The sequence below is a fragment of the Eubalaena glacialis genome, chromosome 18 (assembly GCF_028564815.1).
Source record: "Eubalaena glacialis isolate mEubGla1 chromosome 18, mEubGla1.1.hap2.+ XY, whole genome shotgun sequence".
NCBI classification, from domain to species: domain Eukaryota; kingdom Metazoa; phylum Chordata; class Mammalia; order Artiodactyla; family Balaenidae; genus Eubalaena; species Eubalaena glacialis.
The window spans coordinates 12833047-12851774 of record NC_083733.1 but is presented as its reverse complement, the minus strand read 5'-3'; the positions used below and the strand labels follow the sequence as shown (position 1 = coordinate 12851774).

The 18728-nt window shown below is 42.1% G+C and overlaps 1 protein-coding gene across 3 annotated transcripts in view; it reads left to right on the top strand.

The window, feature by feature from the left end:
* Positions 1–18728, top strand: part of ZNRF1 (zinc and ring finger 1) — a 96573-nt gene continuing 77845 nt past the window's right edge. For 2 of the 3 annotated variants that reach the window (XR_009697826.1, XM_061172773.1), the window contains exon 1: positions 1–1081. Coding sequence is in view for 2 of the 3 variants with exons in the window: in XM_061172773.1 (XP_061028756.1) it covers positions 658–1081 (424 nt within the window). In the remaining variant the exon portion in view is untranslated. The remainder of the gene's footprint in view (positions 1082–18728) is intronic. The other variant, XM_061172772.1, reaches the window with a different exon arrangement.

Genomic DNA, 18728 nt, shown 5'->3' with positions numbered 1-18728 from the left:
CATTGTCTCCACGGCGGCGAGGAGCGCCGGCGAGCGCAGCCCAGGACCGAGCAGGGCGGTGCGGCTGGCGGGGCAGGCGGCGGCGGCGGCTGCGGCTGGAGCGAGAGCGCTACGCCACGCGACCGCGGCTTCCCGAGCTCCGCCTGGCTGCCCAGCGCCGCAGCCCGCCCGAGGCCTGGAGGGGTCCGGGCCGCCGTCCATGGTCGCGGCGTCCTGAGGCGGGGGACGCGCCCGGCGCCCCCAGCCCTCCTCCGCCTCCTGCTGTCGGGCGGGCGGCCTCCTCGGGCGCCTCACTGCGCCCGCCCGCCCGCTCGCCCGCCGCCTCCCTCCCTCCTTCCTTGCAGCTCCCCCGGCTTTTGGGGGCCCGGGGGCGGCCTGTGGCGCGCTGAGCCCGCGCCGGACTGCGCCCCTTTGGACCTTGAGGGGAAACATGCGTTTGGCTTGGATCGTTTTAAATTCTTAGTTTGGGATCCCCGCCCGCCTGCCTCTTCCGCCCGCGGGTTTTCTTTTCTTTTTTTCTTTTTTTTCCTTTTTTCTCTCCCGGTCTCCTTTTTTGACTCCCTCCCCCTTTATGCTCGCCCAACCCTCCCCCCGCTGCTGAGAAGTGGGGGAGGGTCTCGGCCTCCAGGTTCCCGCCCCACCGGGGCCCGGGCGAGCATGGGGGGCAAGCAGAGCACGGCGGCCCGCTCCCGGGGCCCTTTTCCGGGGGTCTCCACCGATGACAGCGCCGTGCCCCCTCCGGGAGGGGCGCCCCACTTTGGGCACTACCGGGCGGGCGGCGGGGCCATGGGGCTGCGCAGCCGCTCGGTCAGTTCGGTGGCGGGCATGGGCATGGACCCCAGCACGGCCGGAGGGGTGCCCTTTGGCCTCTACACCCCCGCCTCCCGGGGGACCGGCGACTCCGAGAGGGCGCCCGGCGGCGGAGGGTCGGCGTCCGACTCCACCTATGCCCACGGCAATGGTTACCAGGAGACGGGCGGCGGTCACCATAGAGACGGGATGCTGTACCTGGGCTCCCGAGCCTCGCTGGCGGATGCTCTACCTCTGCACATCGCACCCAGGTGGTTCAGCTCGCACAGTGGTGAGTCCGCGGTTGGTGGAGGCCTCAGAGGGTGGAGTGCAAGCGAGGGCGCGCCGGGGCGCCCCACACCTTCGCGCGTGTGCGAAGATTTGGAGGTGGAGTGCGCAACCTGGATCTGTCTGCCTTCCCCTTGGTTAGCCGAAGCCAAGGGATGAATGGGATACCCACCCTCTAGAAAAGAGGCTTTCTGAGAGGCTGCGGAGCCGGGCGTATTAGGACTTCAGGTGTTGGTTCACTTATGGATGCCTATTGAAGTCTCATTCACTGGCATCCCCATTCTCAGGTCTTGTCTGGCTTATAGCAAGTCGGCCTCGATGCTTTCTTTCTGTAACTGCTGCATTGTGCTTGCCTCACCGGTAACAGAGAGAGAAGGATCCAATTTGACCAAGCGGTGTCTCCTAAACAAAGGGTGTGAAAAAATTGGGGCCAAGTGGTGTTTGAATTAGGGCTCTTGCTCTTGCTGGGAGAGACGGGTGCCCAGTTTTGCCACCCTGCTGGAAATCTGTTTGAATTGTTTAAAGTGGAGCGGCCGTCAGGCTGCTGTCATAGACAGGTGTGGCCTGCTGGATGGAGGGCCCAGCCGGGAGCCTCCCTGGGAGGCTTTGCAGGACCAGGGCTCTGGTTACCCATGCTGCATGCAGTAGTAGCCTTGGCTCAATGACTCTTGCATCCCTCCATCTTTTTTCTTCCCCTCCATGCTGAGTGCTTGGTCTTCTGGGTATTCTGCATCTTTTTGTAACCAAGAGGTGGCATTTTATTGCCTGGCTGTTGGCACATGTCAGGGGGAAAAGAGGATTCAGAGAACCTGGATGAATTCATTTTGTGAACTTCTGGTGGCAGGTCAGCGAAAAGCTGGAGGAGGATTTCCCAGGCTCTAACAGGCAGGGCAGAAAAGGCACTGCTTGGTGCTTCTGGAGGAAAACAGGTCTGTCTGCTTAGCTAACCTGAGAAGCCAGGTTAAGCTTCTAGAAAATTGGTCAGAAGGGGTGTGGGGCCGCTATTTGCTCAGTGGCAAGTTGGAGTGAAGAAGTTAACATATTCAGACTCCTTTGGGAGACTTCAGAAAATTTAGATATTGTGTAGAAGAAAGATTGCTTTATGGAGGATTTATTTGTTGGATCACTGTTCTAGCTGTTGTGAAATAGGGTAGACTTTTTGTATCTCTATTTCTGAAAAGTCTTTTTTTTTTCCATTCTTTAAAATAATTGTGAAATAATTTTTAGGGAGAATTAGTGACTAATTTAGGGTAACATTTGAAAGTGGCTTTTAATTGCTAGGACGGAATTTTAATCCCTGAACAGACCTCTAGATATCATTGGAGCTTCTCTGACCTGCATGCATCCAACTCTGCCCTGAATGAGATGCAAGGCATGACTACCGTTGGTACTTTTAGACATTTGATCAGCTTTAGACATTTTTTTTTTAAGCATCTTTATTAGTGTATAATTGCTTTACAATGGTGTGTCAGTTTCTGCTTTATAACAAAGTGAATCAGTTATACATATGTCCCCATATCTCTTCCCTCTTGCATCTCCCTCCCTTAGACATCTTGAACTTAATAATATTTCTTATAAAATTTGGTCCAGAAAGAGTCAGGTGTATTTTTGAGATGATTGTAGTTAAGTTTTTAAAAGAACTGTCATTAGTGTCTGATTTTAAACTGAAGGGTGCTATAAGGAGGTTCTCAAAAAGCGCAAGTAGAATTTTGTGTGTTGCAAAAATGTAATCTTACAGAGGTTTCTCTGGAGAAGGAGTTCCCTTGCTTAAATTTCTTGTCTGTTTCTTACTGCAAACGTCTTTTTCCTTATTCCGCCACCAAGTTCCATGCTGGAGCTATGAGCTTAAAATTGGATTCCAGAATTCAGACTCCTCAGCTATAAAACCTTAAGGTTTTTTTTAATCTACTTGTAGTGAGGTTAGGAAGAGCCACTGAACCAGGGACTACAGGAAAACTTGGAGCATATTAATCCCTTGAGGGATTAATATTAAAATGGGTGGGGCCGCTGTTAATATTTTGGGTAATATAGTTGTTATAGGACTATCCTGTCCTTTTGCAGGACATTGAACATACCTGGCCCTGCCTGCTCAATACTCCCACAAATTTCAAAGTGCTCTTGGTGGGGGCGGGGTATCGCCTGATTGAGAACCACCTCCTTAGGGATTTGTTGTTTTATTCAAATAAAGTAATTAGTTTTTCCTGTGCAGCTCATTTGAGAGGAACTTTGATATTTCCGCTCTTCTGCAATGGTAGTTCTATCTCACCTTCTGCAACAGGCCACAGGCTCTTCCTTCCAGGACATCCCCTTCCTGTCTTGTTTGTTGCTTTAAGAAGAGAAATTTTGGAGCCTTGGGGAAGGTCCCAGCAGTTTTCACTCTTGTGTCTTAAGAGTAGAAGAGTGAGGATTTCAGTGCACAGTTGACTGGATGCCTGGAAGTTGATGTGATGTCGTTGCTTGTGTTTTCAAGGCGCTCTTGGAACTCTTCAGGGGCACAGAAAACAGCTGTCAGTGAAATAAGTGGGGGAGCTCAATGAGCTAGAGGCTTCCTCAAAGGGAGCGAGCTGATGTTATGTCAGGAGGTAGAATACTGGGGTCTCAGCTCCTCCTTGGAGAAGCTGTGACCTTGGACGAGACACCTCACCTCTCTTGAGCGTTGTCTCTGTTATTTTTAAAATACAAATACAGCCAGCCTGTAAAATTTAAAATACAAATACAGCCAGCCTGTAAAAGTTGTTCCCCAAATCCTGCGAGGATACACACAGTCACGTTTGCCTTCTCTGGGCTGTGACCCTTGCACGCCCTATTTCCTTTGCCTGGAATGCTTTTCCTTCCATTCTGCACAGGGATAGCCTTTTATGATCCCTTAGGGCTCAACTTAAATTTCTCCTTAGAGACCACTCTTAAAAATTGGCTCTCTCCTGTCAGTCTCTCCAGTCACTCACCTGTTACCTTAATAGCACTTAACACATTGTATTTATCCATTTACTCTTTCTGTTTAAGTTGACTAAATTTTAAGCTCCATGAGAGGAAGACTGTGCCTCTTGATCACTGTTGTAACTCCTGCACTCCATGTGCCAGGCACAAATATTTGTTGAGTGAATGAATTAGAGTGCCATATGTTCATCAGCTCATTTAATCATCACTATAACTCTAGGAGGTAAAATGTTTTAATTCCCATTTTACAGATAAAGAAACTGAGGTGCAAAGGGAGGTTAACGAACCTACACAAGGCCAGATAGCTAATAGGTGGCAGAGTTGGGATTGGAATGCAGGTCTGCCAGTATCAGAATCCACCTGGTCTCTTAGCCATTACCCTCTACTGCCTCTCAACCTAAAACATGAGGAAGCTGGATAGCGTCGTGGAAATTGCACTGCTTGCGTGTCAGAGGGCTAGGCTCCTCTCCCGGTTGGGCTGCTAGTTAACTGCCTGTCTTGTGACCTTGTGCAAGTGAGTCATTTAGCCTCAGAGTCACCATTTCTCCACCTGTAAGTTGGAGATAATACCTGTTCTGCTTACCTTGCCGGGTCGCTGTTGTGGTCTCATGAGATGGTGTTTACAAAAGCCAAATAACATAGAAATGGGAAGTGGTGTTCTTACAGGGGCACTTCTAGAGTTCTCTGCCTTCTTTCATCTCCTCAGAAGTTGCTGGGCAGAGAGATTTAGGATCGTGTGAACTCTTTCCCCAAAATGGAAGCTAGTGCTCTCTACTGACATCTGACCTGTGTTGAGGGGACCGTCCATAATAAGAATGCCACTTGAGAAGAGCTGCTTTATAGAATCCGAGTAGAGTCCCTTCTTTTCCACATAAAATGTGTTTTGCTGTAAGGTGTTTAACTCCTAATGGTTGGGTGGTATTGTGGAGGTCTCGTCATCCATTTGTAGTCCTGTTTATCTCAGAATACAGATTTCTAGATGTGGGGGGAAAATATAGAGGCTCCACCGTGTTGGAAGAAATAGGTTGCCTGTTTCCTGGGCCCTAATATAAAACGGCTGGTCATTGAGGTTTCCCTCCAACTTCTTAGTCAGATGCGTGTATACACGTGCATGTGCAGAAAACTAAACTGTTCTCTGTTGTTATCAAGCCATCAACAGGGGCTGATAGATGGTGACTTTTTGGTAAGTCTTTGAACGTGCCAGCAGGATATCTCATGGGTTCTATTTTGCTGCCACTCTAGGCTTCTCAAGTGATTTAATTTTCTCTGTTCTTAAATAATTAGGGAGAGTTGCCAGTTCCATCGGAGTGGATCAGAAAGCCTCTTTGTGCCTCACTATAGGTGTGCTAGATGTAATGGTCCTTTCCATAGTTTCTGGAAAAGGAAGAGCATTCTGTGGCCTCCACATAGCATGCTGGGTCCCTGCCCTGCAGAAGTTTTATTCTTAATGAAGACTGGGTTTTCTTGGAAGACTTTTTAAAAAGCAGAGTTTTTTAGCTCTCTATTACCATGAGGGCTTATTTTCTATAAAAGAAAAAAAAAGTTCCCTTGAGGAGAAGATCATTTCTTGAAGGTCACAGTTAATTCTCCCTCACTGGGGTTTGAAAGGTGTTGCAAGAAACAGTAGTTTCACTCTTAAAGTGTGTGTTTTATGGGATGTGTACATTTTGCCATTAAACAAAGACACACCCCAAATAGGTCACAAGGAATACTCTCTGAGCCAAGCCACTCTTTACCAGAAATGCAACTCCAGTTCCTTTTGGGGAAAGGAACATGCTTTGTATTTTACAAATATGACATTCAACCCAGGCTTATTGGGCACTTACATTTTAGCAAACCCAATTTTAAAACTAAACTTCAATTTTGACAGTTTCAAAATTGGAAAAAAGTCATAAGGAAGTGGTGGTAACTTAAGCTCTTGGTCTTGCTCTTACTAACCCTTAAGTAGGGGGTGCTTTTAATGACTGGGTCACTGAGGTTGAGGTATCAAAATCTTGAAGTTAGTCCAAAACCTAAATCCTGTTCCCCATCTTTTAGAATGATGGATGTGTACAAATTTCCATTTGTTTCTTTTCCAAGCTTTGCCACGGCCTTGTCTCATTCAAATGGTTCCTAGTGATTACGGTGGGTGTAGGCTTGAGTATGAGAACGGACTTCTTACAGACCTGGCAGTTTTCACCTCTGAATCTTATTTTCTCATAAGAACACAGGTTTATCCTTGAAACCAACAGTTGGGTTCCTGATTTTGATAGGCTAAATGCTTGAGGGGTGAATAACCTGAAGACCAACCCTCAAGTGCGAAGCAAATAAAGAACCAGGTTTAATCTGAAAGCCGCAGCTGGGGTACTTTGTAGGCTGATGAAACTGTTTACCTTGAGATCTCCCTCGAGTTGTTGGAATTGAGAGTACAGCTTTCCTCTGTTGAGAGTAAAGAGGAAGGAGGAATTCGCTGTGCCGCCGCCGTAAAGTAAGAGGAGGCATGGTAAGAATTTATGGTGCACTCCCGGATCTGTAAGGAGAAGGAGGCAGATGCAGACAAGAGCTCTCCTGATTTCTGTGAATGGTTCAAAGGGTTTTCAAACTTGAGTCTGCCCAGTATTCTCTAGGGTCTCATTAACAATGCAGAGGACAGAACCCCACTCCCAGAGTTCAGTAGAATCTGAATTTGTAACAAATGATTCTAAAAATGTAGTCAGAATACCATCTATATCTGAAGTGCACCCCTACCATGGATTTAACTTTTCTCTCCATAAACAGAGAGAAAGAACTCTGACTTCTTTTCTCATGCATTCATTAGCATCACTTTCAATATCACTAAACTAGTCAGATATTTCCCAGGCAGAATCCATACAAATCTTCTTTTCTATTGCTCCCAGAGGGTAGATCCACCCAGCAAGAGCATTGTTCATTCTTTGGCTGTTTTCTTTTACATGGTACTAAGCATTTTTCTCCTACAGATAGGCCTGAGCCAATCTGCCTTGGTCCTGAGTTGCTCCGAACAGAAGGTAGTTGTGGCAGTGTCCCCTATCCTTCTGTGCTTGTCTTTCCCCTCATTTTTCACCTAAGGCACAGCTGCCGTTGGCTGCTTGTGCTACAGAAGAGCTTCCTGAGTTACATCCTCTTTCTTATATCCCCAGCCAGGCAGCTAGACAAGTACAAGATCTCAGGATGAATCCAGACTTTAAAGTGGACAAAATACCCTTTTTTTTTTTTTTTTTTTTAGCTGACTGGAAGTATGAGACGTTGTGTGTGTGTGTAGATCTGTTGAGCTAAGATATTCATTTATTCAACTGAGATTGAGTGCTTCCAGTATACCCGGACCTGTGCTAGGTGCTGGGAATGTATATTTATTATGAAGGTGATTGGCACTACTTTGTTCTTTCTAAGAATTTTTGCTTCCTCACTCCTTTAAGAGAAAGTCTGAATATTGCAGCTTGTGGAAGATTTTACCTTCTTCATCAGTTCCTCTGTTGAATAAACAAATTCAGGCGCTTGTCCATGAGGCTGCTACACGGATGATCTCCTCTCTACTCTTCACTCACGTTATTCCTTGTTAACTAAATCCTCTATCTGGGCTGGGGCAGGTGATCTTTTCTTTGTGGTTCCAGTCAAGTGCCTGGTAAGAAATTCCTCATATGTGCCAATATAAATGGTCCTCTTAGCTTCTCAATGAAAATATCAAAAGAAAAACTTTTTTTTTCATTATCTTTGACTTCAGTATCTTTGTCATCCCTAGAGCCACTTTTCTTTCTGGTCACTGAACGCTGTTTTCTAGAAGCCTGATCCACCACCTTTTAAACCCATCTCTGTAAAATTTATCCCAGGCCAAAATGTACATAAGGAAATGTAAGAGTTTTCCTCCTTGGTCTTGTGTTTGTCTCTGAGCTCCGCGACATTGACACTTTAGTGCTGTTTTAAGTAATTTTTAAAGCCTTGTTTATGATAGGCAGCAGTAGTGACTGAAATGTCATTTCCCCCCTGGAATAATTATTAAATCTGTGTTATAGTTGAGTATTTTTTTGCCCAAAGTACAGAATTTAGGGAAATGTTCCGTGCTGAAAGACTTTATGCAGACTTTGGCTGTAAGGTGATACCTTACTCTCTGAAGGATAATCTTTGGAGAAACCCCTCCTTACATTTCGGCATATGTGGTCCTTTTGGTCTTGGTGAATTAGACTTGGCATAGCATGGCTCCAGCTTGCTTGTTGGTAGTACCTTCAGCCCTCTACAAAGTGTAATTAAATAAGCCATGCTTCAAAAGGAGTTGTTCTGAAATTAGTCACCTCTGTACTGTACAGTATCTTTTAAGGTCAAAGTTGATTTATTATGTGTGGAAGAAACTTAAATCTAGAGTCATCCAGATGATCTGAGACAGAGGTAGGAGGAGAATGCAGGACTGAAACTCCAAGACTCCGGCCAGCTTGGTCATTTTGCCCCTATTTCTCCAGTCTTTGGAGATCTTTTCATTTGTTTCCCTCTCAAATATCACTCCCCCCCTGCTCCCCCGCACTGAGAAGGTGCTTTTCCTTAGAGAAAAACTAAGAAATATTAAGATTCTTTTATCTTGATGCCTGCTTAAGTACTCCAGGAATCCTACAGGGATTTGAGGGAGCCCTTGGGATTCCAGCCTAAACCAATGAAGTACTTGGTCTACCATAAATACAAGTGAGCTTTCTGTAATATTGGTCTATTCTGTTTAGATCATACACACTTTTAATGCCCCCAGAGGCACACCACCATCTAAGTCAGCTTTTCAAAGAAACTTTGTGGTAACACTGCCCACTACTGTAATAAGCATTACGAAATATAACACGTATTATTAGATTTCCTCAATCCTGGTTAGAAATGGCTAAAACATTCGTAACTATTGCAGCCAGCCCTGGCGAACTCTGGTAAGTCCAAGGCCTATGCCCAGGGCTGGCTTGCAAGTTAGCTGCCTTCCATCTTAATATCTGATGAGCCCAGTCTTGTTGGCTGGGTTTAATGCATCCATTTCCTACCTCCTCTCAGCCCAGAGGCCAAATGCAATGTAAAAGGATAGTGAATCTGAGCATCTCCAGCATTTTGAGGTATAGGAATCTCCTATGAAGTGACAGACCTTTGAGAAATAGTATTATGAGCTGTTCTGTTTTTGCTGTGACTTTGGAAAACCTTTGGATTCTTCTACTGAACATTTGTTTGAAAAAAAAAATCTTTTTAATGAAACTGTGAGTCAGAAAGCAGCCACTCCTTCTCATAATAGCATTTCTCACCAGGGGAATTTTTGGTAGCTTTTGGAGGAGGGTTTTGAGTAGGTTGTGGAAGATAAATCCCTCGGTTGAACATAACCAAAGGCTGCCATATCAGAACTCTGGTGCTTTCCGTGCTGACAGCAAGCCCTGAATTCAAAGTGCAGGACAGCAGAATAGAATGGGGAGGGCTGTGCTCAGTGAACTGTCGCAGTAGCATGACCAACGAGACTGGAGTTTCAGCATTCAAACTCAGTTTATTAAAACACTATTGTAGTGTAAAAGGATCATGAAATGGAGGCCCTGGGTCAGAGGACCCGAGGCCATTTACAAGAACAACATCATATTTCTGGATTAAGGGATGGCTGCAGGCCTAATGATGAGAATATAAGAGCCACGAGTGCGCCTCCTTTTTCCATATTGTGAAATGGTGGCATGGTGCTTGGCACTGACTGTGGGACTACCTCACATAGAGAGGATTCTACAGAGTCTGTGCTCTGAAGAATTTAGGTATAATAAAGCACTTAGAATGACACCCAAAGTGAACAGTTCACCCAGTGTCTTTATAGGATTGTGAAAAGGGCATGCTGGAGATTCTTAGAGTTTAGAACAAGCCAGGATTATAATACCAGCATCCAAAATGCCTGTCCTCTGGGTTTCCCTGGTGGCTCAGTGGTTAAGAATCTGCCTGCCAATGCAGGGGAACATGGGTTCGAGCCCTGGCCCGGGAAGATCCCACATGCTGCAGAGCAACTAACCCCATGAGCCACAGCTCCTGAGCCTGCGTGCCACGACTACTGAAGCCCGTGCGCCTGGAGCCTGTGCTCTGCAACAAGAGATGCTACTGCGGTGAGAAGGCCGCGCACTGCAACGAAGAGTAGCCCCCGCTCACCGCAACTAGAGAGAGCCCGCGCGCAGCAACGAAGACCCAACGCAGCCAAAAATAAAATTAAAAAAAAAAAAAGCCTGTCCTCAGCCTCTCTGCCCGCCGGAACCTGAGTTTTCACTGTTTCCAACTTCAGTGACTTAAGTACTTCTTAGGTCCTCCTGTCTGAGCCACGTCTTACGTAAGCTACAGACAGAGGAAAGTCTAAAATGTTATTACAACTGTTGAGATTTGCTTTCCTTTGGAAAGTCATAGTTGTCTCCATTCCGTGTTTTCCTGGCTTTGTACTTTTCTTCAAAGCCTCTTACCAGTTCCAAGTCTCCAGAGCTCAATAAAGGGGAACAGGAAGCCAGCGTTTGATGCCTAAGAGCCAGCAATAACTAAGAGAAAAGGGCAGAAGCATGGAACTGGGAGGGGGAGTTCTGGGCCTTGAAGGTATCCAGGTCTCTAGGATTATAGATACATCCTGCAGAGATGACTTTAACCAACTTCTTCAAACAAGAAAAAAGAAGTTTGTTCTGAGAGGACAAATTTCTCTTAGGTTATATAGTGGAGGCTCAACATTTTTAATTGCTGGCATAATTACAAAATATCTTTTGCATAAGGAGTTCAAAACAATTAAGAAAAAAGTGATTATCACTTTTATAAAAGAGCAGGAATAACTTTCCTCTCTTTTCCCTGAGGGTCCCCAGGGTACATCTTGTCATGGGATCCAAGCTGGATCCTGCCCCTTCCTTTTCCTGTCCATTCACATTTATTAGATGAACTCTATAAAGTTTCAGTCCTGTGACTGTAAGATGGAAGGGTCACAGGGGTTTGTGCTATTTCAATTTTGGTTTCACTTGCACATTTTAGGAAATCACATAGTGGTGTGACTCTGAAAAGGAGTTCTTGTCTCTTGGAATCTTTTCAAAAAATGAACTATTTCAGGCATGCAAAAGAGATAATGTACTTACCTACCAAGCAGGTTAATATTGGGTTAGCCAAAAAGTTCATTTGGGTTTTCCCATAACATCTTATAAATAAAACATTGCAGATGTAATTGTATGGACCTCGCTCAATTCCTATTTTTCTCCTTCCCTTCCCAAAAGTAACCACTGCCCTGACTCTCCTGTTGATCATCCTGTATGTGTTCATACTTTTCACTGCCTGTTTCTATCCAAAACAGTATTTAACTTATGTAAACTTTATAATGTCTCTATCCTTTCATATCTCTGTCTATAGATATAACTCAAAATGGATTTGAGATCTGTAAATCCATTGTACTATTTGCTGCTATAACACATTCATTTTTGCTGCTCTACTCTATTGTAAGAATATACCACAGATATCACCATTTATCAATCCATTCTCATCAGTGGATATTAAAGTTATTTTCAGTTACTTTGAGAATGTTTTGCTGTTTCCTTGTATACTTGAATGAGAGTTTTTCTAGCGTACATCCTTAGTCTTGAGATAGCTGGGTCACAGGCTCATATACATATACCTTCAACTCTTGATTAAATATTGCCCAGTAGGTTGCCAATGTGCTCGTACCAATTTATACTCCCCAAATAGCATATTTTCACTTGTTACATGTTCTTGCCAAAACTTGATATTGTCATACTTGAATTTTTGGCAAGTTCTGGTGAGTGTGAAATGATATATCGTTGTGATTTTTGTTATTTATATACTTGATGTAATATATATTTATATATAATTAATATACTAATGTATATTTAATCATCATTCTTGTTCATGTCTTTTATCCATGTTTATATTGGATGGTTCATCCTTTTCTTACTAGTTTGTATGAATTTGTGTTTTTATTTCATTTTGTTTCCAGATATACATCTGTATATCCCAGTTTGTGGGTTATCTCTTTATTCTCCTTGCGATTTCTTATGGTTAACTTACCTTTAATATAATTGAATATTCCAGTGTTTTCCCTAATGGCTTGTGCATTTGTGTCCTAAGAAGGATTTTTCTTTCCCTGAGGTCATAAAGATTATTGTCTTATATTTTCTTCTAAAAGTTTTAAAATTTTGCCTTTCATATTTGAGTCCTTAATCTATGGAGAATTAAATTGTTTGAATGGAGTAAGATAAAGATATATTTTCCTTCTTCCATATGAATAACCAGCTCTCCCAGCAGCAAGTGAGGAATGGTAAAGTCTTTTCCTACTGATTTGCAAAGCTGTCTCTATCAAGTTTCAAGATACCTCTATAAAAATATCAAGTTTCCTTCCAGGCATGGATTTGTTCCTGGGCTTTTTGTTCTGTTCCATTGGTCAAGTTGTCTATCCTTGTGCTAATACTTTCTTAATTACTATAGTTTTGTCTTGCCATGTAGAAGGGCAAATCCTTTCATATTGTTATTTATTCTCTTTCAGAGCTGTGTTGTCTAAATAAAGCTTTCTAGGGACAAATAAGGGAATCCAGATAGAATCAACAAAATGAAGTACAGAGTACCAGGAACTGCTCTGTTTATAGCTGTTATTCTTAATGACAGGACATCTGGCAAACCGACCCTAATGGACAGTTTCACATTTTTTCCCCTACTATATTGCACAAACAATAACATTTCCCTATGTCTTTGTATTGCAAACAGCAGAATAAACAGTTCTGTATGTTACAGACAACAACAATAAAACAACAGAAACTGCTTAGCTATTTTTGGCGCTTTTTGCTTCCAGATAAATTTAAAAATCAGCTTTGTCAACTTCTATGGGGGAAAAACTGTTAGGATATTTACTGGAGTTTTATGTTGAGTTTATCAATTGCCATCTTTATAAAATTGGGTCTACCTGTGAACCTGATGGGAATGGACTTACAGATGTAAGAATAAAATTTTTTTACATTTTTAAAAACTTTGAAATAATTTCAGACTTACAGAAAAGTTGCAAAAAATGCAAAATAAATACTGCATTTCCGTTAGCCAGACTCTTCAAATGTTACTAAAGAGGCATAAATAGTTGAATGTCCATTAAGTCCTTAACTCTGCAAAGCAGCTTAAAGTCTTAATAAATAAAACATGTCAAGTCTGAGGAATCTACATTGACCTGTTCTTAGGAATGGGAAAGCCACATGAACTTAAAAGTGACATGGTGTCTGAAGGGTGGCTAGGCCTAATATGGAGATCTACTTTCTTCAGAGTTGGTCTGTATCCTTATGTGATTTGAAGTAGATGAAGTCCCAAGCTCTGCTCCCATGCTGTGCTGTGATCTCATCTGATGGAAGAAGGGCTTCTTGCCCTTCAATTGAGAGTCTCAGACAGCTGGAGCCTGGGTAATTCAGGTCAAGTCTGCCTCAGTATCACCTGAGAATGTCTTCTGGAGGCTTGGCTTGGCTGAGCCAGAGGTGCCTGCATGGGAGGTGCCTGCAATGAGACACCCCTTCTTGGAAGGCAGCTATGCTCACCAGTATACCACTAATGCACACGAGAAACCCCTTCTTAGGAGAGGCAGTGTGGGGTAGTGGTTAAGGTTAAGTGAGGCTTATAATAATTATATCTATCATACAGTACTATTGTATCAATTAAATGAGCTTATAGGCATATCCACATCACTCAAAGCATTGCCCAGCAGATAGTAAGTGATCAGTAAAAGTAACCTCTTATTATTATTTAATGTCTCTGAGTAAAGCTTAGTAATTATCTAAAGATCTTGAATCTTTTTTGTTAGATTTACCCCTGGGTACCTTATAGTTTTTTGGTTTATGCTGTAAATAGTATTTTTAAATTTTTTTATAATTACTTCAGGTTTCTGGTATATTCAGCAGACTTGTTGAACTCTTATAGGTCTAATAGTTTTAATGGAAAGCATCTACAGAGAAAATCCAAGAGAATCACGTTGGTAAATAATGACGGTTTTGTTTCTTCTTTTCTAATTCTGTGTGTCACTCCTCCTTCTTACCTTAGGATTGCTGGCAATTTCCTCTGGTAAAAAGTTTATTTGAATCTATAACCATGGGCATCCTTGTTTTCCTCCTATTAAAGGAAGTGCCTCTTGCATTGGAAGCATTGTGTATGTTTTCGGTGGATAGCCTTTATTTCCTTCTATTCTTAATTTGTTAAATTAAATATCACAAATGGCTATTTTATCAAAATTTCCCTTGCATTTATTCACATTGTCTTTCTCCTTTAATTTGTTACTGAGGTGAATTGTATCAATAGATTTTGTAGTGTTAAACTATCCTTATATTCATTAAATAAACCCTACTTGGTTGTGATGTGTTCTATTTTTATACATTGTTAGATTTAATATGTTAATATTCTACTTGGGATTTCTGCATATGTTATAAAATTTCACTCATAATTTTTATACTATCTTTTTCTTGTTATTAAGATTAATGTAACCTTTTATAAGGCAGTTAGGAGTGTATGTTCACTTTTGTCTTGAAGAGTTTGTATAAAGGTGTATTAGAGTTCTGGCTGCAAACAGATGGCACACTCAGAGAGGTAATTGAATCAAATTTAATTGAACAGACAGTTTACAAAGGTGTGGGCAGGATTAAAGGAACTAACAGTGGATGGTGAAGCACCTGGAGACTGGCCAGAGTGGGAAGCTCTTATAACACCTAGATCTGAAGTGCATGGGGAGGGAGCCGTTACCAAACATGATGAGAACTGTAGCCCTGGGAGAGATGTCCCACAGAACTGTGGACTTACATAGGAGAAAGGAACCACTGCCATATCATGGCAAAGCGCAGAGGGCACCAGGTAATAAGTACCCCCAGTCTCTCTATCATCTTGTCCTCTGGTTTCTTGATTCCCATTGGCCAAATGCAACAGAAGTTTGGGAGGCAAGGAAACCGTGTCCAGACTTCTTAGTCTTCTGGAGAGAAGGCTAACAGAGAGGAAAGTGGATCTGGAGGAAACAGATAAAGGCAAAGGAAATATCTGTATTTTGAATGCTTGGTGGACCTCACATGTAGAATTCTCCTGTAAAACTATCTGGACCTAGGACTTTTTTTGTTGAGTAAGCTTTTATCTAATGATTCAAGTTCTTCAGTGTTACTGGCCTGTTCAGGTTTTCTATTCTTGTGTCATATATTTCAAGACAGCCTCTGTGTCTATCTCTATATTATGTCCCCCTTTTCATTCCTAATATTATTTGTATGTTTTCTTTTTATTCTTGATAAGTCTTGCCAGACCTATTTTTTATTATTTTATTTTCAAAGGAGCAGCTTTTGGTTTTGTCCATTGCCTCCCCTCTGCCTGCCACATTTCATTGCTTTATACTCTTAACTGTATTTTATCTTTCCTTCTACTTTCATTGAGCTTACTGTTTATGCTTTTCTAACTTCTTAAGTGTACCCTATGCTCATTTACTTTTTAATCTCCTTTTCTAACATAGTCATTTAAGGCTCTAGAATTTTCCTTTGAGCACTTCTTTAACTGGGTTCCATGATATTTTTAAATATTTATTTATTTATTGGCTGCGTTGGGTATTAGTCACGGCACACAGGATCTTTCATTGCGGCGTGCAGGCTCTTTGTTGTGGCGCATGGGCTCCTCTCTAGTTGTGGCACGTGGGCTTAGTTGCCCCGCGGCATATTGGATCTTAGTTCCCTGACCAGGGATCAAACCGGTGTCCCTTGCATTGCAAGATGGATTCTTAACCAGTGGACCACTAGGGAAGTCCCTGGGTCCCATGATTTTTGATCTGTAGTGTTTCCTTTATCATTCATTTCTAGGTATTTTCTACTTTTTAGTATTTCTTTGATTCATGAGTTATTTATAAGTATATTTTAAAATTTCCAAAAAATTTTAAGTTGGCCTGTAACATGATTGCATTATAGTCACAGAGCAGTCTCTATAATCCTGATTGTTTGGTTTTTATTGATGCTTGATTTGTGGCACACTGCATGGTCAGTTTCCATAAATATTTCATTCATGCTTGAGAAGATTGTGTTCTGATTGTTGGGTGAAATTTGATTCTGATATCCTTAGATCAAGCTTATCAGTTGTGTTGTTCAAATCTTCCTTATCTTACTAAATTTTGGCGTTCTTGATCTACCAGTTCCTGAGAGAACTATGTTAAACTCTCTCTGACTATGGCTTCGCCAACTTCACTTTATAATTTTGTCAAATTTTGCTGTGTGTAATTTGAACTTTTCTCAAGTATATAGTTGTTTATGTCCTTCTGGAGAATTGCTTTTGTAGAGAACATCTTTATCTCTAATAATACTTTTTTCTTTGGTCTATTTTCTTTGGTATTAATGCCAGCTTTCTTTTTGTAACTATTTGCTGGTATCTTTTCCTGTCCTTTTATTTTCAGTCCCTGTGTCCTAATGTCTTAGATGTGTCTCCTGTAAATGACAGATAGTTGGGGTTTTTTTCAACCTAATCTGAGACTTTTAATTTGCAAGTTTAATCCATTTTAAAAAAAATATTTATTTATTTAGGCTGTGCTGGGTCTTAGTTGCAGCATGTGGGATCTTTAGTTGTGGCATGCGGGCTCTTAGTTGTGATATGCAAACTCTTAGCTGCTGCATGCGGGATCTAGTCCCCAACCAGGGATCGAACCCGGGCCCCCTGCATTGGGAGAGTGGAGTCTTACCCACTGGACCACCAGAGAAGTCCCAAATCCATTTAAAAAGTATTCTGAATACCACTATATGTTAATTTAATATCTAATTAGTATAAAATATATTATTATTTAATATGTTGTTTTGTGTTATGTACCATGTGTTTTGTTTGCATTTTTCTCCTTTCCTGCCTTCTGTTAGATAACTTGGGTTTTCTTTATCACCATCTGGAAGCTTTCAGTTCTTTTAGAGGCTACTCTTAAATTTTTGGCTTGCATACTTGAAAAAAAAATCTAATGTTAAATCAGTATCTCTACTCTCTTCCCAAATAAAAAAGAACCCACAGTTTGTCTTACACACTGTTGAGATTCAGTATTCTTTTTTTTTTTTTTTTGGCTGCTTTGGGTCTTCATTGCTGTGCGCGGGCTTTCTCTAGTTGCGGTGAGCAGGGGCTATTCTTCCTTGCAGTGCGTGGGCTTCTCATTGCAGTGGCTTCTCTTGTTGTGGGCTCTAGGTGCATGGACTTCAGTAGTTGCAGCATGCGGGCTCAGTAGTTGCAGCATGCGGGCCCTAGAGCGTGCAGGCTTCAGTAGTTGTGGCGCATGGGCTCAGTAATTGCGGTGCGCAGGCTCTAGGGCATGCAGGCTCAGTAGTTGTGGCTCACGGGCTCTGGAGCACAGGCTTAGTAGTTGTGGCACACGTGCTTAGTTGCTCCGTGGCATGTGGGATCTTCCTGGACCAGGGTTCAAACCCGTGTCCCCTGCAGTGGCAGGTGGATTCTTAACCACTGCACCACCAGGGAAGTCCAAGATTCAGTATTCTAATTCCACTTCGTTTTTGTACTCTAGAATTAGTTGTTGCTGTTCTTATTTGATAAAGTCTGCTTGTTTGGAGTCACCCACCTGCTTAGCAAATTCTTTGCCTACTGTTCCTTCTTTCATCATACTTCATCCTTCTGAGTTAAATTTCCTTCTTCCAGAGGTAGATGTTAAGTTTTTTTTCAGTGAGAATTTATTAAGCATAAACACTTTTTTTTTGCTTGCAAATTTAAAAAGTGTTTTTATTTGCTGTAACTATTGAATGATAATTTAGCTGGGTATAAAAATCTGGGTTGGCAGTTATTTTTTTCTCAGCAGTTGGACAAAGTTATTCCATTTCATTATCTTTTGACGTCTGATATTGTAATTTAGAAGTCTGATTCTCAACTCTTACAGTTAATTTGTTTTTTTCTGTTAGCTGCTTTATAATCTTTTTGTCTTCTTTTTAAAAAAAAAATTTTATTTATTTATTTTTTATTTGGCTGCGCCAGGTCTTAGTTGCGGCACGTGGGATCTTCGTTGCCGAGTGCAGGATCTTTGTTGCGGCATGTGGGATCTTTAGTTGTGGCATGTGGGATCTTTAGTTGCGACATGCAGGCTCTTAGTTGCAGCATGAAGGATCTAGTTCCCTGACCAGGGATCGAACGCGGGCCCCCTGCATTGGGAGTGTGGAGTCTTAACTGCTGGACCATCAGGCAAGTCCCTATAATCTTTGCTTTGTTCATGGTATTCTGCAAATTTACTGTTGTGTTGTGTGTTCAGGGTTTGATTTATTTTTATTTTTCTTGCTTGCTATTTGTCCTTGAATCTGAGAGTTCATGTCTTTCAAAGAATCTGAGAAATTCTCAGCCATGTATCCCTTCAAATTTTGCCTTTGTTTTATTCTCTCCCATCTTTCCTTTTGGGAATCTTAGAAGTCATGTATTGGACCTTTTTCTTCTATCCTTCATGTTTCTTAAACAGTTCCATATTTTCTAACTCTTTATTTCTGTATACTGCACTCTTGGTAATTTCCTATCTCTACCTTTCAGTACAGTAATTCTTTATTCACCTGTTTTTTAACCTGTTCATTGAGTTTTATGTTTCATTGAACTACATTTTAAATTCCTTGTGGGTTGTTTACTTTTTACCTTCAATTGTGTAAAAAAAATTTTAAATGAGTAAGTCACCTTACCTTCATGGTTTGTTTTTCTCTTTGGGAAAGTAAGTGGGGTTGGCTACCTGCTTTCTGTTCTCTTTCTGCTCAGAAATTCCGTAAAGCCCTATCACTGGC